Source organism: Mycteria americana, chromosome 2 (genome assembly GCF_035582795.1).
Source record: "Mycteria americana isolate JAX WOST 10 ecotype Jacksonville Zoo and Gardens chromosome 2, USCA_MyAme_1.0, whole genome shotgun sequence".
NCBI classification, from domain to species: domain Eukaryota; kingdom Metazoa; phylum Chordata; class Aves; order Ciconiiformes; family Ciconiidae; genus Mycteria; species Mycteria americana.
The window spans coordinates 152,962,074-152,988,859 of record NC_134366.1 but is presented as its reverse complement, the minus strand read 5'-3'; the positions used below and the strand labels follow the sequence as shown (position 1 = coordinate 152,988,859).

At 43.2% G+C, this 26,786-nt stretch overlaps 1 protein-coding gene across 11 annotated transcripts in view; it reads right to left on the bottom strand.

Annotated features, from left to right (window-relative positions):
* Nucleotides 1-9,983, bottom strand: part of RIMS2 (regulating synaptic membrane exocytosis 2) — a 495,218-nt gene extending 485,235 nt beyond the window's left edge. For 4 of the 11 annotated variants that reach the window (XM_075495094.1, XM_075495097.1, XM_075495095.1 and 1 more), the window contains exon 1: nt 9,454-9,980. In XM_075495094.1, the coding sequence (XP_075351209.1) occupies nt 9,454-9,623 (170 nt within the window). In that variant the 5' untranslated portion in view covers nt 9,624-9,980. Of the gene's footprint in view, nt 1-9,453 lie in introns of all 11 variants that reach the window. The other 7 variants (XM_075495098.1, XM_075495101.1, XM_075495100.1 and 4 more) reach the window with 3 other exon arrangements.
* Nucleotides 9,984-26,786: the final 16,803 nt, after the last annotated feature.

Sequence of the window (26,786 nt, the reverse complement as noted above, 5' to 3'; positions counted from 1 at the left end):
TACAGACAGAATACAACTCAATGGGGATGAAGACAAACACTATGCATAGCTGAGGTAATCAACTTCAAAATACAAAATGAGGAATGACTGATTCAACAGCAGTCCTGCAGAAAAGCGTATTGAAGGTATAGTAGATCACAAGCTGACCGTGAGTCCATAATGCCATATGACAACAACAAACCCCCACACACGACACTGACTGTACAAGGAGAGTGTTCTGTGCAAGACACATGGTGTTATCCTTATGCTCTCCTCATACACTTTTGTTTGGAATATTGTCTCTGGGTTTGGACATTGCATTTCAGAAAAGATCAGTTAGAAAGTCTATAGAGAACGGCAACAAGAATGGTCAAAAGGCTAGAAAATATGACCTGTTGAGTCTACAGAAAGGAGATTATGAGAATCTACAGGAGGAGCTATGATCACATTTGTGAAATATATAAAAGGTTGCTGCAAACAGAAAAGTAATGGACTGCTCTGCATTTATATTGAGAACAGAGTAAGTAGCAAATGGCAGGAAAGATTTAGGTTTAACAGTAGGGGAAAAAATCTAATGGTAAGGATAATGACTCTGAGTAACTGAGACAAATTACCTAGGGGCTTCTAGGAATCTCCATCCCTGGTTAGGTCAGTAGTTGGACTTGTTCTCATACCTTTCAGTAGTAAAGTATCATTTGAAAAATCTGTAAAAGTTTTATACTGTATCCAAGAGCTCTACCTTAAGATTTGTTTGGCCCACTCCTCACCTTCTCCTATGTAGGCAGCACAGCTCTTGCAGAGCTGATTAGCACGAATTCTGTGTGTCGTCTGTTATGTGCCCTGCCTCGGCCATGAAGCCTATTTATTTCACTGGCTAGGTGGGCCCTCACAGTTGGGAATCACTAGATTAGACAAATAAGTGTCAGGAATTGCTGTTTTATAGCTGGTCATACCTCGAGGCAAAGGATGAATTGGAAGACCTCTTGCAGTCCCAACCAGCCCTATTTTCTATTATTCTATGTGTTATCTGGGCTTTAAACAGCTTTAAATGCATTACTTCTCAGTCATCCTTTCTGTAAAGAGAAAAATGTATAAATGCACCACGAGTTAGAGTAACAGTATATCAAAAAAGATTTCTTGCTGACACACTGGAGTACTCATTTCTGAAAAGTTATAGAAGGATGGTTGCAGAACATTTTCCAAAAAAGGCTGACTGCTTCTAACTCACAATTTTATTTAAAGGTCAAAACATTTGATGTCCCTCATATGCTTCAGACAATACACATTCTAAAGAAAGACTGCCCTCACAAATACAAAGAACTAAAATGCCATGTTATATCAAATACTTAGTAATGCTATATGACCTGTGAGATAGTCTATGTACAAATACAATATAATATTTGTATAAGAAACCATTCACCTTAAAAATATTAATGTTAAATAAAGAAAGAATAAGTTATCAGGAAGTATTTAAAAAACTTCATATGCGATTTAAGAAGAAAGAACCAACCCCACAGAGACAGTAAAAAGAAAATAACTTTTTTATGTTGTATTTAAAGTTTAAAGATTTTCTTTGTGAATTTTCTAAATACAAGCAGTCAGACTTTTTTGAAACACAAGTTCAGCTCTCAGTAACTCCTGCTAGAACAAACAGGATATCTCACTATGGTTTTCAAAAAAGAGTTTAAAGTCTAAATCAAAGATATTCTTTAGGCTCTCAGATCAAAACTTCGAAACTCCAAAAGATACATGAAGTAGACTATTATAAACTCCTCCCCTAACAAAACGCATTAATTTAATTTCAGTTTATCAAAATGCAACTAAGATGACTCTGCAAACACATTTAGGCAGAGAAATGTGATGACAGCTGATACTTGAATTCAAGACTATAAAAGAACTGTCTTCCACCTTCAATGAAAACAGCAGAGAACAGTATAAATTACTTTGAATGCTTACTCTCCAAAAATGGTATGTATTAACTTCTTAAAGGCACTACTACTCCCCTATACAATCTCGTACTGTTACATTAACTCTTATAATCTCAGCCCTGACGGATCCCTTTGCAGCTTCAAGTCAATACCTTGGAGAAACAACATGAGGAAACAGTCGAACATAATATCACGCAGAAGCAGCTTTTCAGCACAGCACTGATTCTACAATTTTACTGTATCACCAGTAGTTTAACAAATCACGAGATGCACTTGCTGGAGTTTACTGAGTTTACAAAAGCACTACCAGATTAGATGTAAACTGTTCTTATTAATAAACTATAATACACCCTCAACAGACAGGTATACTTCAAGGACGTAACAGTTCCTCCTGTTACACCATGGAGTCCTGCAAAAGAGACAAAATCTAAACTCCATAAGCATTGAAAACAATGTGGTTTGATTTGAACTTAAGATTTCTAATATGAATTAATTTGTCTGAAAGACAACTGGTTTTGAATGCCATTTTTACACAATTAGTTGTTGTCTATGATAACTTGTAGCTATTAACCATGATATAGTAAGACATATGATTAAGACAGCCCACACAATCTAATCTTAACTCAAAAAATCATCCCCACCTCAAAGCTCATTGTTAAGGTGTAATGTCTGTTGCAGTCAAACAAGTATAGAAGAGATCATAACTCATCATTTCTGGTGTTCTTTTGGGTTTTATCTCCCCAAGTTCCTGTCAAAAAAAGCCATCAGAGAACATGTTGCACTCGGCACTGGTGAGGCCGCACCTCAAATACTGCGTTCAGTTTTGGGCCTCTCAGTACAAGAAGGACATTGAGGTGCTGGAGCGTGTCCAGAGAAGGGCAACGAAGCTGGTGAAGGGTCTAGAGCACAAGTCTGATGAGGAGCGGCTGAGGGAACTGGGGTTGTTTAGTCTGGAGAAGCAGAGGCTCAGGGGAGAGCTTATTGCTCTTTACAACTACCTGAAAGGAGGTTGTAGCAAGGTGGGGGTCGGTCTCTTCTCCCAAGTAACTAGCCATAGGATAAGAGGAAATGGCCTCAAGTTGCGTCAGGAGAGGTTTAGATTAGGTATTAGGAAAAATTTCTTTACTGAAAGGATGGTCAAGCATTGGAACAGGCTGCCCAGAGAGGTGGTGGAGTCACCATCCCTGGCGGAGTTAAAAAAACATGTAGACAAGGCACTCTGGGACATGGTTTAGTAGGCATGGAGGTGTTGGGTTGACAGTTGGACTTGATGATCTTAAAGGTCTTTTCCAACCTTAATGATTCTATGATTGTATGTTCAGAAAAAAGGAAAGACAGCAACACAAAAAAAATCCTTCTTGGAAAAGGTAGGCCTAATAGACTTTGAAACTTTCATAGCCTTCTGACTGACTGTGAATGCGACAGTAAAACTTTAAGGAAGCCAGTAAAGCAGAGGGGTGAGAGGTGGCATTCAGCTAAAGAAAATTCCTAAGACTGTCAAGTCTACCTTACAGATAAAACCTGAACATTTATATACATGGCAAATTAAATTTCAAAGTTCAAACCATTATATTAGTTTTCCGTCCTTATTACGGAACTTTGAATATGCTGCAAGTATTTTAAAACCTCATCGGCAGGGTAGAAACACATTTTATATCAGTTCTGTAGTAACCTATCACTTCTGTGTATTTTTGCACTTACAATATATACACTAATTAAGCTGTTGTTTCAATGGAAAAATCAATTATTTGACATTCTCAGTTATTTAGACATTACCCAGCTCACAGATGCATGCAGACAAAATCCAGACTGGACTGTTGAGCCCCCTAACCTCACTTCCAGAGACCACTGAATCTCACCCAGTCACCACTTTCTAGGATATAGTCCCAGCACCTTGAAGTATAATCTTGTAGTATGATATTGAAGTATGATCTTGTTTTTAAGATGTAAAATTAAATGTTTTCTTCTTTTTGTTTCAAAGAAGGCAAAAGCAGATTTATTTGACAAAATTACAGAAAGCACGTACTAGCTGGTGTTAAATAACTATTTTTTGAGTTCTTTGTTAACTAAATCCTGTATCAGCTTTTCTGATTTTTCGGCCCCGTATGATGTCAGGCCTTTCTGATCCAACCCATCCTGCTTGTACTTTTTGAATGCCGGAACATCAGCACTATTGCAGTCTTCTGAAATTTTACCCAACATTAACATTAGCAAACCCAGTAATTAGTGTAACTGCCAGTCTGTATAATCTCCAAATACGTTCTGCTTAGTCACTAAGAGGAAGTACTACTGCTATTACTTGTAGACAGTGCCCAAAAGTGTGCTAGATGCTTTAGAGAACAGTTGTAAACACTGGGTCTTCTTGAAGAGCAAATGGTACAAGCAATAACATCCTGACAAGTATTATCTACAGTATAAAATGTCTAAGCATGTAGGAAGAAAGAAGAGTAAGGAATAATGACAATTTTGAGAGAGGCCCAAAAAGCAGTACACACTGTTAAAACAAAAGAAAGGGGAGATGATAAAGAATATTAGGAGGGAGCAGAGAATGAGTTAGTAGGAAGGGAAAAGAGCAGGGAAGACGGCAGGGCAGGGAAGGGGACAACTATCTTCCTCAGCTATATATTTTCGTATAACTTCCACTATCACTTATTTTACACAGCATAAAGTTATTACTTTTAAAGTCACCTTGACCATATTTTATTTTATAATACATAGGAACAAGAGCAAAATGATGAGTGGTGTAGCAATGGACTGTTCTGATCAGCACTCCAGACAGAACGCAGTGTAAAGTTATGGAAGCATAACTTAAACAAGTACCATTGCCTGCATTCCTAGTTTACTATCTAGCCAAAAGCAAATCTTTTTGCATTACCCTATAAACTTCAGAAATTCCCATATACATATCTCTATTTTCAAAAAACAAAACCAATAATCATCACCTACATCTCTTTCATCCCTCCAGCCCTAAAATCCAAATCCTAAACATACAATGTTTTTAAAGTAGTGTAAATTAGAGTTGATTATTTATAATGCAGGATAATTATTTATAAAGCAGTACAATAGCTTTGTGAGGCGGATAGTTACACTGCTGTGACTCACAACCATCAATCTATTGCTTCTTCTCCCCCAGGCCCAGCATCCTGCCCCACGTCTCACTCACCCACGGTGCCATACAGAGCCCCCACAGTCTAGCTTCTTTGAGGTCTGCTTGTCAGAGATTTTCTTTCAGTCAGTGTAGGTACCCAATTTTTACCATGGCTGTGCAATCACGGGCACAGCAACTGAGCATACACAAGACTGCAGCCAGTCGTGCCTCCCTAAAGCTTACTCTGGACTTGACAGTGGTGGCTAACAGAGAGCCACCATTCTCTAGCTAGCCCACCATGCTTCCATCTGTCTTCTCTCCCTGGATAAAACAGATGACAATGCCAGTTGATTTCAGCCACACACACATACAAAAGAGATCTTTTATAAAGACCTCATGGTAAACCTGTGATACTTTGCAAATACATGACAAGCACGATGATTTAATAATGAAATTTCTCTTGGGAAAACTTGTCTTCTTCTGGCCCAAACTGTCCATATCCATAAAAAGCTGAAATGCATGTATTTTCAGAGCTGCGAGTCTGACTTTACAAGGAGAGCACTTTAGCATTAGAATAGTTAGGCAAAGGACCTGGAAACTCATGATACTGCAAGTAGAAAAGTGTATATGCACATCACACAGGCTGATACATAAGTCTTTAAAAATAATGTCAGCATGCTAGCATCTTCTGCAAATCTTTTGTCTGTGTGCATCCTCTCAAGCCAGTCCTTTGAGACAGAAATAAAGTACAAATGAAAAGTAAAAAAGCACAAGACCGATCCCAGAAATCAATCCATATGGAGGAAATGTGCTATCTAAAATCTGTTAGAAAGCTTACACACACAAAACTAGAATTTATAAGAGGAAGGATGTGCATAATGTGAAGGAAAAACCATCATCAGAAGTTCTATGCTATATGCATGGAAGTAAAATACCCACAAAGATAAAAGTTTAAAATATGTAAATATTCATATAACAGCAGAGAAGGACTTACGCCCAGTGTACAGACATAAATTCACTCTGAGTGTCATGTATTGTGCATATTAAATATTATGCAAAATATACGTTCAATATCCTTGTCAAAAAGACACCTTCTTAGTGCATGACACTCAAAATGCACTCCAAGGGTCCCAAAAATTCCAGAAGAGAGACAGTCGGAGCAGTAGAGTTTGCTGCCCATCCTCCTTTTTCAAGTGGAAGCTCTGCCACAGGAACACAGTGCACAACTGTAGCTAGGCGTATTTCACAGACCAAACCAGGCCAAAGGAGAAAGCAAATCTGGAAAGCTTCTGCTTTCCATGCCATCATGTTCCAGCAAATCCTGGCAAGAATTCATGCTGACCTGCTCACTATTAGTTGCTACAGATTACAACTCAATACCATCTGCATTTCCTTTCCCCAAAACGAGTAAAACAAGCATAAGGAGAAGAAGTTATGTATCTATTTTAAATCCACACATATTTACCCCAGGGAGTGAAAGGAAAAGAATAAATAGTCCACATTACAGATGTGAGTCACACTACTTAATGCACTTTTGGAAGATGCTCAAATACCACAGTGATGGGCACAGCGAAAGAATTTGAAAAGCACAAAATAGAAATAGAATGGAGAAAGGAAGTAGAGCCCAGGGACTAGTCATTCATACTGACACTCAATCACCATAAATTATCAAAAAAATTAAAGGAAATCCATGCTTGCCCCTTGCTACAACATTTGAACAGTTCTTGTGATAATATCTCTAAATGCCAACTCTTGTTTTCAGCATCTTTTTTTATCCTCCCATATTTCCCCATGGAATGAAATGACACAATTTTATTGCTTAGTCAGACAAAAATACCTTCCACTTCAAAAGGAGCTTGCCTTCGAGGAGAATTACACTTGAACAAAGACTGCAGGATTTAGCTCTATATTTATCTCTATGCAATAACAGTAGTTCATTCATATAAATATGGGGGGGTTTCTTTCTTCTTCTTTCTCTTATCTTGACAGAAGGAAAACATCTGTCAAGAGAACTAAACTCAGTAATATCTACCTAAAAATGCAGAACAAGCTCTGGTATGACTTTGGTGGAGGGTTGTGCTTAATGAATCTGCAGATGTTTTCAGAATAAACGTGTACCTGATGGTTTAAGGAGCCCCTTCACTTTAAGACAAATTAAACTGGTGAGTTATTCATCTGACACAGTATCCTGTAAAATATTGTGGGCCATCTATCCAAATTCCATTGACAACAGCATTTTCCTGAGAGAGCTGGTTTAGGCTGTCCTTTGTGTATAAACCTTACGCCATACCATTTCCCTCATGGCTTACACAGAACTCGAGGAAGCTTTAGTGAGACATAACGAGAAACTAAACCCCACATGAAATTTATGGCTTATCTTTAGATTTGATGAAGACTTGTCTTTTGTCCATTATCTGCGTCCAAGATTCTGAAGATTACAAATGAAAACAGTTCTGTTTCATTTCTTAAGTTGGTTTTACCTTGTCATTACTTCAGAAGAGTTTATTCTTCATTTGTAAGCTTAATAGTTCAAGCTGATCCTAGAGTCATACTGAAATTGTACTTTATATTGGATCTCAAATATTATCGTCCACAACAGAAGTTGCCAGGAGCCTTCTTTAAAACTGTAATGCTATTATTATATATTTAAACTGCAACTTGAATAATTTTGCATTTCCTTATTTGTTAATGATTTTTAAAAGTGCAGAAATTTTAGATGAAAATTTGTATTTATTTTGATATGCCACACAACTTAGCAATGTAAAGGTGTCTAAATTGCTTTAAAATAAAAGTACCATAATAGCAAGCAAATTGTATAGCATGAGACTGAGAGGTGGTGATAAAACAAGGTATGGCACTTTATTTCCAGTGCTCACGTTACACTGACAATTCTTCAGAATGTTCAGCCAATAAAACAGCTTTTTAAACGGACATTGAAATGTTTGTAGGAGATCACCTCACAGTTTAGTAGCTGTCACAAAAATGCTATCTGAAGTTTTCATTATGATGCTAACAGTGATGCAATGAATCTTGGAAACAGACTTCCAAAGTCACCAACTACAGCCCAGAAGACAGCTTCCAGGTACTGAGCGTGAAGGGCCAGCTGCAGTGAACATGTCCAAGACACATGTCCAATACTAATTTTGGTATAAAAACCCGCTTAGTGCTTCAGCTTCGCCGCGCTCACAAAAGTCATGTCCACGATAGTAGTAGCTTTGCTTATTTTTAAGCCGCTAGAAGTCAGCGCGATTACTCCGCCACGGAGGGAGAACAGTTTTCTTGAGTTTACTCGGTGCCTCCCAGCCCGGCTAGGGAAGGACACGACCCACGCGAGAGCAGCACCCCCGCGCCTCCAGCCAGACGGGTTCCCCTCGCGGCTGGGGCACAGCGCAAGGGGAAAGCTCATGCTTCCCCGTCCCCCCGTGCTTCACGCCGCGCCCGGGCACCAGCGGCAGGACGAGACCCCGCGCCGCCGGGCCGGGGCCGCCCAGCCCCGCGCAGGGCTGCAGGGGCGGCGCCGCCGCGGGCAGCTCCCGGTGCTGGAGCCGGGCCGCCGCCATGGACAGCTCCCGGTGCTGGAGCCCGGCCGCCGCCGCGGGCAGCTCCCGGTGCTGGAGCCCGGCCGCCGCCATGGACAGCTCCCGGTGCTGGAGCCCGGCGGCCGCCGCCGCGGGCAGCTCCCGGTGCTGGAGCCCGGCCGTCGCCATGGACAGCTCCCGGTGCTGGAGCCCGGCCGCCGCCGCCTCCCATGCCCGCGCCGGGCGGGCGGAAGGGCGTCCTGCTTCCCCCGGCGCCGGGGCTCACGCTTGGAAAGAGCAGCGGGGCGGGGGCGGGCGGCAGACACGTTGTCGGGGGAAGATGGCGGCTGTGGCAAACCCACCCAGCGAGACGGCCGGAGCCTAGGCCCCGGCGGTCCCTCTCCGCCCCGGGCGGCCGCGCCGGGCAGGGCCGCCGCCGCCAGCCCGGAGCCCGCCGCGCCCCCGGGACGGGGCCCGATGCCGCCGATCCGCCCCCTCCGGCGGCGCCAACCGCCGCCTCGACCCACCCCCCTTCCTCCTGATGGCACACGCCGGGTGAGAACGGCACCTGTGCGGCCATGTTGGGCGCCTTGCCCCCGCCAGCGCCGGGGCGTGCGGAGCCGGAGCCGCCGCGCCGCCGCCCGCCCCGCGGAGCGCGGCTGAGGCAGGCGGCGAGCCCGGGCCGCGGCATCCTGCCGGCCCGGCGGCCTCCCGGCCCCGTCTCTGCCCGCTCCCGCGGCGGCAGGTCCCCCCCGCCGTGCCCCACACTCGCCCGGCGCCGAACAGCCGCCGGGGCACGGCCGGCGGCGAGAGACACCCCTGCCCGCCCCCGGCCGCCCGGCTCCTCTCTCCCGCCCCGGCCGTGCCGCCCCCGAGGCCGGGGAAGAGACCTCCGCGACCGTGGGCCGGGAGGACGAGGAAGGGATGCGCCCGCCCTTACTTGAGCACGGATTGCTCCTTCTCCTCTTCCTTCTTCTGGCGGTCCATGACGGCCAGAATGATCTTCCGCTCTTCCTCCGTGAGGTGGCTGAGGTCGGGCATCTCGGGCTGAGGAGCCGGAGGAGGCTGAGGAGCAGCGGGGCCGCCCCGGGGCCCGGCGGGAGCCGACATGTTTGGTGGGAGCTCACCGCCGCGACGGGAAGCGCTGCCCTAACTCCAGCGGCCGCGGCGGCACCAGCGGGAGCGGCCGCCGCCGGCGCCGGGAGAAGCACATACAAATCAATACCCTGTAATCAACCGGCAGCCTAATGACGGCCCCGCCGGGGAGGGGCGGGGTGGCCGGCAGCCCCGACCTCGCACCCACCAGCCCGGCCGCCGGCGGCAGCGGGGAGGACAGGGACGGCGGGGCCCAGGGGGCGAGCAGGGGGAGCGGGGAGGGGAGAGGGCAGCGCCGGGAGAGGAAGGGCCGGAGGCGGGGTGGGGAGGGAGAGGGGAAAGGGCAGGATTAGCCGCGGGAGCGGGAGCGCTGTGGTTTGGGGACGAGCGAGATTATCCTAACCCCGAGCACCCAGCGGGGACAGGGGGGACGGAGCCAGCGGCGGGGGGGCAGGACACGGGGCAGAGGCTGCCGGGGGGCGAGGCGGGGGGCGTGCGAGAGCGGAGCCCCGGCGCCCCAGGGCGCGCAGCGGGGGAAGCCCCAGCGGGCGAGCGCCAGTCCCGGCCGCCGGCCGCGGCTCATAATTCCTCGCCGCCGTCCATGGAGGGGGCCGCGGGGCGCCGCGCCCGCCTCCCGCCGCCGCCTCTCGCCGCCGCTCCTCGGCCGGGCCGCGCCGCTTCCTGCCGCCGCCTCGCTTGGCCGGTGCCCTCTCGGCTGCAGGATGGAGGCCGCCTAACCCATGGCATGGCGGAGCGCCGGAGTCACGGGAGGGGGCTCCGCATCGCCCCACCGCCTCCCCCACCGAGCGGCGCGGGGCGCGGGGCCCGGCTGCCGCCCCTAGCGGCGCCGCGCGGGCTGGGCGGCGGGGGGCGGGCGACAGCTGTCCTTATTTATTTATTTACCCCCGCACAAAAAATGGACGCGATAAAAATCACGCGAGGAAGGACAAGGAGGAGCCAAGGCGCCGGCGACGCGCTGGGAGGACCGAGCCCGGCGGCCGCGGGGGGGCGAGGGGGAGGGCGGGGAGACGCTCCGCGGCCGCCGCCCCAGCCGCCCCCGCCGCCGGCACTGCCCGGGGGGGCGGGCCGAGAGGGGCACCCGCTCGACGGGGCCCGTCCCCGAGAGCAGCCCCAGGGCGAAGGAGCTGGCGGGGGGAGCGCCGGCCCCCGGGAGAAGGAGGAGGAGGCAGCGGGAAAGGCAAAGGGGGAAGCGGCCCGGGAGGGCGGCAGGGCCGCCACAGCCCCGTCCCCTCGAAGGCGCGACGGCGCGGTCTGCGGTTTAGGCCGAGAACCGGAGAGCAACGCCGGGGGAAGCGGCGGGACGGGCGCCGGGTGGGCCTCCGGCTGCCCCGGGCCGGGAACGGCACCGCTGAACGGCCGTGAGGGTCCGTCCCAACAGAGGTGCTGCTCCACGATCGCCTGCACAACGCCCTGCCGGAGCGTCCTTCAGCCAACGCGAGGTGTGACATTTCCCCAGCGTGTGTCTGGGCAGATTCCTCCAACGCGGGAGAGCAGGAATGGGACACGGATGAGAGAGGGCTGGAGAAGGAAGTCCTCTTCCCGCCCTGGAAACCAGGCGGTGATGGAATAAACCCCTCAAAATGCTTTTGCTATCTCTAAATCCCCCACCTGAGCAGTCATTTTGATGGCAAGAAATAATTTCTGGAAAAAGAATCCTACAATGCCCAAAATGCCATCCAGCCCAAATAAACGGGAAATAACCTATTCAAGAACGCCGAAGAAACAATTCAATCCAGAGCTGTAGGTTTTCAATCTGTTTACAGACAGTAGAGTTCTACCTGCTCTCCTCTCACGTTATGAGACGTAACTCCTATTTCACATCAGCGTTAGATATCACACAAGTGTATGTAGCAATAATAAAGTGGTTTTGTAAGGTTTAGTTTGGACGGTTTGAAATCTCCACCACAGAACATACATCCCTGGAGCTGGCGCTATTTCTAATGGACTATAACAACAATTTACCACCAGGTGCAAAGGCCTGGGAAAAAAGTCATCTTTCTGAAAGTGTCCTGCTCCTCGTTAGCTGTATTTCCACAGAGAATAAATTCTAGGATGTAGCTGCACTAGCTAAAGAGTTCTGCATGCGATATTGGGCTGAAGACATCATTCCTTTGGGAAAACAAGTTCTGGAGGAACAGACCACCAGAAGGACATGATAGGCTGGCTGTGGTAAAGCAAGTCTTAACAGTAATCCATACCTATTATCATGCACATATATTCATCAAATTTTAATTTTGTCTAGGAAATGTCATTGACATCCTTAGCTGAAAGGAGTGTGTTCTATTTCTTGATGTAAAATTATGTATGATAGACCCTTTGTTGTTATACATAAACCGTTGTATAGAAACTGAACATACTATATTTAAGCAGATACCCTTGTGAAATAAACTATACGGTTTTTCATCAAGTCCTGAAAGCATTCTGCTCTTCCAGTCCACATCACCTTCACCTTTCAGACTGGATTCCAGCCAGCTGGCTCTCACCCAGTTCCTTGTTTCTTCTAGGCACTAGATAAATCTGGCATCGAAGTCAAAAAGAGGAGGAAATGTAGAACTGTGTGTCATCAGATTACCAAAGATAGTACAGTCCTCACCAATCTATAAATGTTGAATGGAAGAACTAACCGGACTGATCCCTTTGGGAAACTACATTTTATCCTGGGGAAGTGAGGAAAGAGAGAAATCACTCAATCACTTCTAAGAACAATTTTAAAAAAAACAGACCACTTGAAAGCAATCTCTGCACCCTCTCAGGTTACACGGTTGTTTCAAAAATACTTCATGCCGTGTCTCAACCATAAACACTAACAGTATTCTGACTGTAGTTTTGGTTGCAAGGCATCACTACAGTTGCTTTGCTTCATTTATCTGAATTTCTTTCCAATGGATATTTACCTCTGAACTTTCTGGATTTACAGTGCCTGCTTCTGTAATCATTTCAACGCACCCGTGATTTTTCATCCACAAATTACAAATACCTGCTCTCAGCATGACTGTAGAATTTCAAGAGCTTTCTTTTCTCCTTGGTATTTGCCCTGTTCCCACTAAATGCTGTACCATTAAGCGGGTAACTATAAACAAACAAATCCAGGGACAGGAACTGTAATCCCCATATATTATCTAGCTATTTGCTTTGAAAAGAGAGAGCAGATTCAGAGCAGAAGACATCCTGTGACTCACTGAAGAAATGGTTCAGCTTGACCTTTCTATGCTTCTACCTTCCTTTCTCCCCATCAGTTCCACCTATCATTCCTCACATTTTCCTGCAATTAAATTAAAAGATTATTTCTTCACGTTCCTGTCAGCCTGCACAGAATTGTCTCATGCTGTTACTGTTATTTACATTACCCGGGTGACACACTGATGAAAATATACTCAGAACACAGACTTCTCTACCTACTCCAGAGTAATGGCATCAACAATAACCTACAGCCAACCAACAAGACAAATTATTATCATGTAGTACGATCATTTATGAAACTTATTTTTAAGGAGCATTCATTTGTAATCCCCTCAGTAATGAAATGTCTATAAATGCTGGCCTTCATGTTCATGCGTGTCCAGGCACCTGCCCTTCCTGTTCATCTCAGCTCTCTTTCCAAACTCACTACCATACTCTGAAAAAGCAGATTCCCATCCCTGTTTTACATTCTTCTGTTCTGGAATTGTTCTTCTACTGTATAATCTGCAACTGAAAATTCACTCCAGTCATATATCAAAGGTACGTGATACTTTCTTTTGTTGGCTTCTCTTAAGTCATCTAAATGTACTGACAGCAGCAGGGTTATTAATACAAGTTTTCTGATGCCCATTTTTTTTTTCTGTTCCTTTCCAGTTCTGTTAGACAAGAGAGGTTCCCAAGGAAACAGTGATATTGTAACCTGGTTTTATATATCACCACAAAACATCTTTCACTAAGGGTCTCATTATACTTACTCCTATTTCCTTCCTCATAGCAACTACAAGAGTAAATGAGTTGGTAGATTCATCATTCAAGCATGCTAAGTGTAATTCTTTCCTGAAAAGGTAACACTAGCATCTGCTTTATAATGTTTTGTATAAGGGAGAAATCCAGCGTAACTAATTCTTTCCATTAGTTTTGTCCCAAGTTGAAACATTCACTTGGAAAACATCTTTATGTAGCTGACATGAAAGGAACTTTAAAAGTATTCTGTTATGGATCAGTGAATGGAGAAAATGAAAAACATGTTCTTGGTTCAAAACCTCCAGTAGTCAGACTCTCGATGGATCAAATCAGATGTATAACCAGCAAGAAATGTATCCTGTAGGACTCTTCCTGGAGGCATTTTGCAAGGGACTCTTCAAATTCCTGTTGAGGAAGGACAAAACTTTACACTGCAACAATTTGTGATTCCCAGGTCCTATACTAAGTGCTATCAAACCATCATGGACTGGTTTACTGGTGCAGTCTTGGATCTTTCCCAGCTTTCCCCTGTCTAAATTGAGGAAGCTAATTATATTGTATAATGTCACCTACATTTTCATTTGGTTTCTTTCAGGAAGATTTTGCTTACTCTATATGCAATTTTTTTCTGCTCCAAGCAAATTTCTTTTAGTTGGATACTTCTCCACAAGTGACTTGAAGAATGCTAGATATTTATGGGTAAAAGTTAGTTTTCTTTATTTGTTACTCTCATTTCTCATAAAAGAGGGTTATCCATCGTTTACACAGTACTGCCCATACCCCTGTGTCAACTATACTCGATGAAATTGCCCCTCCCAATCTCACTGGTGTAAGTGATCTGTCTGCAGTAAATGGAAAAACAGTGGTCTTTTAGCTAGTGCCCCCACTTTTTCCTCCTCTCCACGCATGTGATCAGTATCTTCACAGGCTCAGAAGAAGTGGGAAGTCCTTAAGTCATGCTGAAGAGTGTAACTTAATCCTACCCACTTCCAAACCCTTTCTCTCCTCAGGAAGTACCATTACCAAAAACCTTTTGGATTAGAGGAGTGGGGGCTCACCAAGGGCATCATGGTAGCTGCTGGGGGTATGGAGGAGTTTCAGCCTCACTCCTAAATCAGCTCAGATGGCGAGAGATTGATTTGCCTTCTCTCAGTGGACCAAGGAGCTGGTACCAGGTTGTATTTTGAAATGCAGTGTGGGAGAGGCCCTGGCACATAGGTGTTCTGTAAGCACAGCTGGCTGAAAACTGAAGAAAGGCTCAGATTGGTTTTAAGGCTGAGAGAGTTGGGGTTGTTCAGCCTGGAGAAGAGAAGGCTCTGGGGACACCTTATTGCAGCCTTTTAATACTTAAAGGGGGCTTATCAGAAAGATGGGGACAGACTTTTTAGCAGGGCCTGTTGCGATAGGACAAGGGGTAATGGTTTTAAACTAAAAGAGGGTAGATTTAGACCACATACGAGGAAGAAATTTTTTACAGTGAGAGTAGTGAAACACTGGCGCAGGTTGCCCAGAGAGGTGGCAGATGCCCCATCCCTGGTGACATTCAAGGTCAGGTTGGACGGGGCTCTGAGCAACCTGCTCTAGTTGAAGATGTCCCTGCTCATGGCAGAGGGCTTGGACTAGATGACCTTTACAGGTCCCTTCCAACCCAAACTATTCTATGATTCTATGAACGGGATACTTGATAAACATGATTTCTAGGGCTTGGGATGTTTTGTCCAGAGCAATTATACACAGACATACAGTTCCTAAGCTCGTAAATATGATCAATTCTAAAAACTTTGTCTCATTCCTGCAATTCTGTTTACATGCTCAGTTTGAAATATTCTGACTGAACTAAGTGTGACATATAACATGCTGAATTAAAGGTGTAGGTAAAAGTCTTTACAGGATCTTAAACTTACTCAATATTTTCTGTCTGAATTTGTCAATTCAATTTTGGTTGTTGTTCAGTTAGTCAGTTGAAACTCAAAGGAGGAATTTTTGAAAGCAGCTAAAAATTCCTGCGTAATGAGAGTTCTTTGGTTATACATTTCTATTTGAATCTTGACCTGTACCACCACTGTTTGTAAGTAACTGGGCAGTAAGTTAATTCCTGTACTCTAACAGGCCCTGACAGTAGTAAGTGCAGGATTTTGTTTTCAACAGTGTAGCAACTGCCTAGCTAATTTTCAAGAATCCTACCAAAACCATACAAGAGTATTTTTATTGGTCACTCACAGGCCATTCATTGGTATTTAATACCTTCATTGGTATTAAAAATTGTCCCCAGCTTCAGCACTTTTGTTTCTTTTTAACTGTTCAGAGTTGTCAGATACTATACGGGTTTCAAAATCCAAAATAATGAGTATATAGACATTATTCAGCACATAAAGCATGGGCTCACATTGGCACAGTAGGTGCTTAGAACATTATCACGTGTTCCCGTAAGGTATGGATGCAGCACGGCCTTCCCTGTTTGCTGCTTTCTAATCCCTCTTCCCTGACCCTTCCTACATTTCTGAAACTCAAGCTGCTTCAGAAGAAACACCAGTATTCTTAATGTGATTTTTTTCTTTTTCATTCAGTCATAATATTGTCCTTCAGGGTTGGTACAGAGTATCCTGTACCAGATCTCTGGAATATATTCACTCCTATTGTAGTGACAGCTTGAAAGTGTCCCAAATCTCATGATTTTATACAAGATAGAAATGATTGTTTGCCCCCTCTTTTTTTTTTTTAATGGAGTCTACTATGTGATTCTGTCTCTCAATTCATTATTCATTATTAAAAGTAGTAATAATATCCTGAATTATTATTATTCTTACAGTGATGCCTAGAAAGCCTAGTCATGTATGAAGAGTCTAGTGCCCTAGATATTGATAGAAAAAATAGCACGGACTACAGCCTGTTGCCACAGAAAGCTCAGAGAGCCATAGCCAAAATGCAGCGGGTGGGTAACTCAGATAAATGCAGCAGGTTGAAATGAGAAGACAGCAGGAAGATAAAGGTAGCAACACTAAATAAGTGGAAGATGACTATTTTTCATGGACGTTATCGTAAGATGGTGTTAAATTGATCTTTGAAGAAAAATAAGGAGAGAGGGTTTTGGAGGCAGAGGAGCATTGCTGGAGAAGAACTGTTTAAGCTTTTCCCAAAGTATCACATAAGCGGGAAGTTCTGAAGGTAACGTCCATCCATGCAAAACCAGCCCATTACTGAGGTCCTTCTTTCACTGCCCCCAGTTTAAGTTGTGGCCTCTCTGTTGGCGAGAGAAAGAAAACACTGGTTTGACTGCTCGTTTTCCTCAAAATCAAAAGGCAGCTGGGCTTTAGCTGTTTGGATTTTCAACTAAGGTTAGTTCTCGCAGACCTGGAATATAGCAGCTTTGATAATGAAAACATGCCTGAAAGGGATGATAATTAAAGCTTAGCATATGGTATTTTCTATCTAGAAATCTACCTGTCTAGGTTTCACATCTGCCAAGTGACCAGAAAATTAATCAGGAAGTTCAATTAATTGAAGTAATAGGTAAAGGCCAAAGTGGTAGCACTGCTAAACTGCTTCTAAAAGCATAAGGGTACAGGCAATTTTTTTTTTTTTTAATTCAAGCAAACAGTCTTTCATTACAATTTTAGCTCTGGTACCTGAAGAAAGGAGCCAGTATTTTGTGAAAGTTCATTTTATACTCCAGAGATGGAAGGCACTAGAATGACAAAAGGTAAAGTCTAATTGGAAAACAATTTCCTTCTTGTGCATTGAGATCATTAGCACTTATTTGACACTTTCTAGTACTGTTTTCCTGAAGAAGCTCCCCGTGATACTAGTTGACATACCTTGGATAAAATCAAACTGTGCAGCAAGAAAAGTTTATGAAGAACAGTATTAATCAACATTAATCAACTTTGGCATTTTACTAGGCTAAGGGAAAAATTGCATTAGGCCAAATGAGAGTCAGCAAACACGTGGTAACACAATGATGCCTGCTTTGTGTTCTGCTCTCCAGACCAGGATTCTGCCGTCCTTAAAAGCACAAGCGTGATTAAAACAAGATCCATTCACTAGCTACATTAATATAATTACATTCATAATGATTTCCTAATAAGTAGGAAATCAAAACATTCTGAGAAGGGATTCACATGCAGAAAAGCTTGGCCATTCTTATTAGTAATACTAGTCTAAGAAAATATACAACCTTTGAGTACAACTATTACCTTCCCTAGGCTAAAGTATCTTACAAATTGACGTGAAAAGCATATGTTAGGATTGCTGACAGACAGTAGAGATACTTAAAACATTAACTGATGATAACTTTATATTTTTACTTTTATTTCCAGCTTTTCCTGATGATAATGAGGTGGAAGAAGCAGCAGCCTGGACATATTATCTGTTTTCATAGTGGGCAGAAAAAAAAAGCATTCTCTATGAAGAATTGTCTTGCGAAGGAAGGGATGGAAGAGAAGAGGTAATAAAATATGAGCTAATTTTTGACGTTTCATCTTGCATTTCAAAGAGGTATATCAAAAAAGAAAATGTAGTGAATTTCCTTCTTTGAATGTAAAGGGAGTTATTTCACTCTCAGTGTGCAAGGAATCTTAGTGAGACTATTTTAGACTATCAGCTGTTAAAGCCTGCCTTGTCTCTTACACAAGGGACTACCATCCACTATAAAATTAGTGGATGACACTTTCAAAAGCAGGGGTTTTATGAGTTGGAAAGGAAAAGAACAGAACCAGTAACTACCCTAATACCTAGAAAGTACACAACACTGAGCTAAAACTGCTGCTTAGCCTGTATTTCATTAACCACCGTACTACAATTCAGATAAGCGCTACAAAGTTGATGTACTAGAAAGCCCAAACAGGATACACCTGCACAGAAAGATTTCCCAGCCTCATCTCTGCTTTTGCACAGGCAGGATTTCCACAGCAAATGTACATGCTCTCCCAAGAGCAGAATGAACAGGCATTGAAGCTTTCTAGCATCAGCCACAGTGGATTGAGTTTGTTCTACACATGATTTTAGGGGGGCAATAAACCTGTTGCATGTGCAAAAGCAAGAAGGTATCCAGCTGCACTGAGGGTCAGGTTTATAGTTGCTTCAGTAATGCAGTCCTGTCCTTACAGTGCTCATCTCATTACTGTTGCATTTCTCTCTGTAACAGTGGCTAGACTGATAATATTTTTTATTTTCCACCAATGTGTTAGCAATAAATATCCAAATAAATTCCTCTAGTTATCTGGATGCATTCTTCCCTATATTTGTCTTGTATATGAGCTGTTCTGCTGCAGCCACCTTTCTGTGAGTGTATTCTCCCCAGTGCCAACTATTTCAGAGGACTGCAAGCAAGAAACTATCAATAACAATTGTTGGCATTTTGTTGGTGATATTATGGATTTCATAGGTATTCACCCCTCATTCACCATCATTTTCAAAAGCATTAATGGCTGTCAGCAGTTCAAAAACCATAAAGAGTAGCCTGTAACACACCCGTGTCCAAAACTCAGTTGTAAAAGGTATAGAAAAATGAATTAGATATGGAAATAAGGCCTTGCTACTTATGTAAAAATCACTGTGCCTCAAGAGGAGTGTAGGACAAGTCAACATTTGACAAATCAGCTTCAAAAACTCGTTACTTTTCTGGTCATCTAGTTTTAATGAAACTGGCAACCTGCCTTCTCCAAGGAAATAATGATTTACACAGTGACCCAGGGGTTTTCCTTCCTTGCTTTCCCTAACTATACAGACCATGGATCCAGTCTCCAGGTTGCAAGCATTACCAACTATGTCTTTGGTAGAATGGAATGGAATAGAATATTTTCAGTTGGAAGGGACCTACAATGATCATCCGGTCCAACTGCCTGACCACTTCAGGGCTGACCAAAAGTTAAAGCATGTTATTAAGGGTATTGTCCAAATGCCTCTTAAACACTGACCAGCTTGAGGCATCGACCACCTCTCTAGGAAGCCTGTTCCAGTCTTTGACCACCATCTCGGTAAAGAAATGCTTCCTAATGTCCAGTCTGAACCTCCCCTGGCGCAGCTTGGAACCGTTCCCACACGTCCTGTCACTGGATACCAGGGAGAAGAGATCAGCACCTCCCTCTCCACATCCCCTCCTCAGGAAGCTGTAGGGAGCAATGAGGTCGCCCCTCAGCCTCCTTCTCTCCAAACTAGACAAGCTCAAAGTCCTTAGCCACTCCTCATAGGACATTCCTTCCAGCCCTTTCACCAGCTTTGTTGCCCTTTATGGACCAACAGACGAGACATTTGATCTGACTTCAAAGACAACTTAAATACAAAAAAATGTCATTTAGGGCATTGTCTGCAGCAGAACATCAACAACTTCATTTCAAAATAGGCAGTCAGATTTTGCCTATCTGGCTATTACTGAAAGCAGTTCCATTGCTCAACACCTCAGCCTTTCTGTTACGGAAGAAAAAGTTAAATTCCTGCTATCCTTCAGCAGATGCAGCCTAAGATTTACAAATGGAAGAGCTGCATCTAACCTGTAGTAGCAGATGACTGCAGGCCAGCTAGCAACGACACTGCTGACTCACATCCTGAAAACAACGAGGACATGTTGGACACATGGCTGCTTGCTTCTCTCACAAGGAACTGTCCCCCATTTCTAGTCAGAAAGTTGCCTCCTGTGACTTTGTCCACCCCATGTAACATCTTAGGCTTTCATGCGTTCATCTGCTATTGCCCTGAACTCTACACTGTTACTGTCCGTGATTTCATATCCAGCAACTGTTTAACTCCATTGCTTTATGTCATGTTTTTTCCCCGTATCAGTACATAGGATGAGAAGCATATGCAAAAGGTGTCTCAGCTTTTCTTTATACTTTCACAGAACAGTTTAAAGAGGAAAAGATAAACATGTTCACTGCCTGACTAAACCATTTCACAGGGAGGAATATATGGTCTTTTTATCTGATGCTGCCCACGTGTGCTTATCAGTGATGTTTTGCTGTATTCAGACCTTCATCCTCCAGAAGCAGGATGAAGGTAGCATGAAAGAAGTAGCATTAAGTATTTTGTTTGTGTTTATATTAACTTTTTTTCGTATTTGGTTCTACATCATGTATATACTGATTGCCTCTTGTACTTCTCCAATTTCGGTACAATGAATTCTATATTATTTTTGAAAAAGAAGAAAAATCAATACTATTTTTTCCCCCAAATGTAGTAAAAAATACATGACAACAGAGTAGGGTGCAACAGGGCTAATCATTGTAGAAAGCAAGATCTGGGGTGATAGGAGGCAACATTTGCATGACTCAGGAAGGAATAGAAATTTCTACAGGGCATAGATTCATGAGTCAGAACCACATATAGCAAATAAGCAACAGACAAATTTTGATTTATAGAGATATAATTCTGTTGAGTTTCTGTTAACTTGACCATAAACCATCTGAAGTTCACTCCTGTGGTTTATAACATCACTGAAACCTCTTGTTATAGTCCATTATGCATCTTTCTTTTCCGTCACATTCTCACACACACACACAAATGTAGGAGTCTGCAGGACCTGAAAGATTAGTTAAATACTGAAAGGACCTAATTTATCAGATTTCTAATGACATGCCATTTAGAAGCATTTTACTTCAAGACATTATGTGAAGAAAAAAGCACTTCGAAAAACCAATAACAAAATAGTCCACCAGACAACATATAACAGTTGTAGTATTTTCTACGTAAATGAAATTAGCTGATGGCTGAGAATAGGATTTTGAAAATCCTCTAAGCGCTAGATATGAACAAATAGAGGAAAAGCTAAATTAACCTGCTTAATTCTGAGTATACTAGAATACAAATTGCCAGAATTATGCGGAGTACACACGCGCGCGCACACACACCCCACACACAGAAGCAAACCCACATTTTTCCCCATTTCTGAAACTACTACCTTGCTGTGTTGGGTTGCTTAGGAGACTCCGATCCAAAGAGTTATGTCAGCAGGATTATGTAAGCTCCCGACAGGTCTACCAAGGCTGGGTACATCAAAGATAGAGGCCAGACAGAAATTTCTCTCTCGATTCTTCAAGCGTGGGAGCTGGATGCAAGGCTGACCACCTTCCTCTTTAAAAATATTACTGGCTAAGTCTTCACTTTGTCTCCATGACAATTTCCATCTCAGTTCCTTGGATTAGTGGATAGTCCCAAATGACTCTGTGCAACAAGCATCAGTCCAATCCTGCCTGAGCAAGGAGCTCGAACCTTGAAGTAGCTGCTGCTCCAGAGTCACTCCATGTTATGTATAAGACTCTGGCATGTACATACAATGCTGCAAGCTGGAAAAATCAGCTCAAGTTATGAGGGAGATGGAAAATTACAGTATTGATATTCTCAGCATGAGTGGGTACAGATGGTCAGGAACAGATTGTATCAAATTGAAGAACAATAATAAAATCATGAACTACTCAGGTTCCCCAGCTGGAGGGAAAGAGAGAGTTGCACTGATTGTGAGTGACACCATGTAAAGAGCCCTGCGAGACAGACGAGGAACCAATTAATGGCAAAGGAGCAGCTACACAGTTCAAGGTAGCAGGTGAGGATGAAAACCCTCCAAGTGCTACCACGATACAAAACCACTTTCTAAAACATCTTACAGAACCTCATTAGCAGCAGCACACCCTCGTTGACATGGCTGCGCATGAATGGGAGAGTAGGGACAACTAATCATGGACCGAACATGACTCGGGTACCTGGAATTTGTTCACACAGCAGCACCGATGAAGAGCTCATCCAACTTTGATAACTAAATCATCCATTGATGGCAAAAACATGCTTTTCTGCCCACAAAATCACATCCGACTGGCTGTCACAAAAACACGGGCACACCAGGTTTTAACCTGCAGAAATTTTTGCTTGTTCCTCTGAATGTTTGGGCATGTAAGTTGTATGTGCTGACAGTGAGTACGACATATGTGCTGCCACCGTGAAAATAAATTTAAAGCAAATACTTGCAGAAGAAGCAAGAAAATCACCACTCAAATGTATGGAATTTAAATGTCAGTTCTTAAAAAACAAGTTTTCCAGAGACAGGCATCATTTTCAGCTTTCACATAAACAAATTTTGAGGATCTTTAGTAAAACATGTTAGTAGAACTAAGAATTTTCTGGTATTTTTCAATGGCTAGAAAAAGGAGGGGTGGGCCACTGCAATACTACGGAGTGGCATCATCAGAGAGGGACCTGCAAAGCAGAACCTCCCAAATGCTCAGGCCAAAATGCCATTAAAAATGGAAAAAGGGAATAAATGGTTATGAAGAAAAGACAAATCACATCGGCAGGCAGCAAGAGGGGGGCTCCTGAGGATTGTCTTCCAGCCACAAAGAGCTTGCAGGTGATTTTAATCATAGCTAGAATGAATGAATAAAAAACAAATGAGGAAATACTATTACCATCCAAAAAAACAAATTGAAGAGGAGAGGAGACTTTCACCGCATACTGAAACTGCCCTGTCACTTGAAAAAAAAAAATCAATTTGGATAATTCAAGTAAGACAGTAACTGTGAGAAAATCATCTTGCATTAAGCTGAAAGTAGCTTGAAAATGAAGAACTGGAAGGCACAGTGTAGGGTAAAACAGATCAGATCTGCTCAAAGAAGGCAGCAAAAAGGAACACAAAGCAATGGTCTAAGTGTTGAACTAAGCACAAGAGAATGAGTCCACTGTAGAAGAACAACCTTCAAAAAACTACATGAAAGACACTTTTAGCGACTGTAAAACTGACATAGCATCAGTCCTCTCCAGAAATTCTTCTACATATTTACACTGAATTGGATTTGCAGCATTGCTGCATCTTCAGGTACTTTAAGAACAACAGATTACTTTTGGCAGCCTGATCTTACGCTGACCCTATTTTCAGGCTGTGCACTGTCACTGAACGACCAATGCACATGGCACATACCAAACATACCTAGATTGTGTTGACTTTCAGAAAGCTTTCAAGAGGATCTCTGAAATTTCTCAGTGACTCTGTACAATACCCAGAAAATTTTGCGGTTTTCATTAAGACAGTAGATTGGCCAAGATGTCTAAACAGTTAGTTTGGAGTTAATACTGAATTTACCATATTTTGCAGGTAACAAATCTTCAAAGCAGTGAAATTCTGTGGTCAGGTCACGCACATGTAGGTCTGGACACTGGTGATGCCATCTGCCTCCTGGAGACACTGCTAAAAAACATGTTGCTGAAGAACTGTCAGAACTGAATAAAGTGTCCTGAAGTCAGAAAGTCAACAAACAAAGGTGGTAAAAACCAGTCTGACCTCAGATGATTGTATTGCTCCATAAGAAGGAAGCCTTGAGAAGTGTTATTAGCTCACTTGCAATCATGCAAAAGTTGCTGGTTTAGTATCTGTGAGTACATGACTCAAGTGGAAAGCCTTGCTTTTCCATGGCTGGCCTCCAGCAGGGAAATCTAACACCCTCCACAAGCTAGGAGTCTTTTGTAGCTATGCATTAAACATACCTGCAGGTCAGGAAGCAATGGATGGAAAACTGCTTTCAGCATTGGTATTCCCCTTGGTTACTCAGAGAGACGTAGCTGCACAGAATAAAGCAGGCCCTGTTCTTGGACTTGGCACGGCTTTACGTCGTGGCCCAAGATACCTGAACTTTGGCATCCTCAAAGCCAAGCAAACCAGAGGGACATTTTCAGCAGAGTATTCACTGAAGCAGCAGTTTTGCAAGAAAATTTGGAAAACTGTGAAGGCATTGGCTTCTGATAGTACAGCTTAAAGGCAGCTGAACTCTTACGCTTCTGATGATATGAAAAGTGGGTTGAATTAAGACAGACAGATAAAGTGAGAACCTGACTGATCTGCAGTTTCTTCCTTCAGATATCTCTCACTGAAAGACTTAACTGGTTAGTTTAGCATCCCACTGCACACTATTTCAGCTCTTCCTATCTTGTGAATAAAGTCTGTGGCTACCAAACATTTTAACAAAACTTTTTTTAATGGATTTTTTTTTGAGCGTTTGGTTCTGATCTGTTCTGCCACATTTTTCCGTGTCTGCCACCATAATGCATCCCTTAGCGTGACTACCCAATTGAATTTTGACTCTGTCCAAAATTCACTATGACTTTTCTTCATTGTACACAGCTCAGCCAAAATCTCTGTCTAGGGCAGTTCACGTAAAAGACTCTCCACAGAATAAGGCACAAAACCCATAAAGGTATTTGTCTTTTGAAGCAAATTACTACGCATTGTCCATAATTTAAAGAATTATCACTGAGCCAGATTCCTGTTTTTATTCTTTTTATTCCTGGGGAAAAAAACCCTCTTCTGATTAAACCTTAGTTTCAAATCACATTTAGACACCCAATTACTGTTATTAAGTTTATTCCAGAATTTGACATCAATATCATAATCCAGTTACCTACTCCATGCTGCTTTAACTTGTGATAGCGAACATTTTCTGTTCAAGATATTGTACCGCAGCCACTGGACAGCCATAACTGACAGGATTATGTAAAAACAGTGGCTTATCATGAGTGTCCTAATGTTTTCTGATGTTAAATACTCACTTGAGAATGACGCAACTGCAAATATTGCCAGTGGTTTTGTTTGCCAAGGTTATATTTTGCCTTAAGTGATGCAAAAGAACACAGGCTCCATTCCCAAAATAGCTGGTCTATAAATATGATACCTTTAGATATCCAGCTGAGCCAATGAATCTTTTGCCTTCAGACTTAAATGCTGGATTATCCCATTTGTGGGGAAAAAAACCCCAACAAACTTAGACATTTTAGATATTTCACCTAACATTCTTATAGCATAAGAGATTGATTTTTCCCTATCATCTTTACTCAAACTGAGGGAGAAAACTGCTGACACGCTCCTTCCTTTTCCATCTGTGCCTTGCAGCTCCCCCGACTCCTGCCGTGCCAAACCCCACCCCTTTGGCCGGTCTGCAAAACCTTGTTATATTCTGGTAATAATCCTTCCCCTTTGGCTCTCCTCTCTTCTCACCCTCCAAGCATTTTTGAGACCAGGTTTCCTTTCCCCTAATAGATCCCAAACACTATGCACACCATAGTGTAGGTCTATAGGATCTGCAAATGATTAAAGTGATCATAAGTCTTCCAGAGCTTAACGATCCTCATTTGTGGAGAGATTCGGGGTAATGTTCCACCAGATAATATTACGTGGTAGAAATAACCTCAGGAAAGAAGTATTTCTGTTTTCTGGTTAGCAAAAGCTAAGTGATACAGCCAAGTCAATGATGACCATAGAGAAAGCAAGAATTTCTGAGGCACTATTTAGGGAAGCAGGGATGCGAAGAGAACCAAAACAGAAGAGAAAGCAAGCCATAATGCTGGAAAACGTGTAATCTTCTGATCAAACCAATTTTGCAAATACGAAGAAGTGATTTCGTCCTCAGGTACTATTCAACCTCTACCCTAGATCTCCAAGTGCAGAAAACAGCAAAGAGCTGTTCTTGCAGGACAGAGTGAAAGGGAAATGAGTAATGACCGAGTGCTGCTGCCTAGCTCCCCAGGGATGTTTGCCCCAGATAGTAAAAGCAGGAGCGCTCAGACTGAGACTCTGCAGCTGTCGATAAGGCTTGGCTCTACCATGAACTACTGGACTTGTCTCGTGCAGGTGTTTGATGCAATGGCCTCTCTCAGCAGACGTAACAGATCCCCTATCCCTTGCTACCTCCCACCATTCACTTGTACCTTATGCCATGACAGCTTTTATACACTGTTTTGTAAACTAATGGTATTTTTCAGATCGCTGAAAAAAAATTCCTTTTATTCTACAATAAGGCTGTTAGAAAAAAAAAAGTCACATCTTCAAATAATTCCACTCTGCTTGAACACAAGTTAGAGGCTTGGATGTCAGTCTTGTAATAAATACGTGAGTGCAGCATGTCTACTAAATCTATATTAAATCTGTGGTTTTCTATCATATTGTGGTTTTTAATCACATTTTTACAATGACGGTCAAAATACCATCTCCATCCATTTATCTTCTTAATAATCAACAAGGCTCCTTTGTCTGCTGAAGGATCTTTGATTTTGCCCACACAAGCCCTAAAAGTAGAAAACATGATGCAACATGCTATAAACTCCTGATCATATCCATCTACCCACTGAGAACACATCGTTTGCATCTGCTGAAATGGCTCCAGACTTGGACAAAATGAAATCACTAAGTATACTAACATTTATTAATATAAGAAAACCCTAAAAAACCCAAAATCTTCCACTTTATATCCTAAAATCCACCGAGAT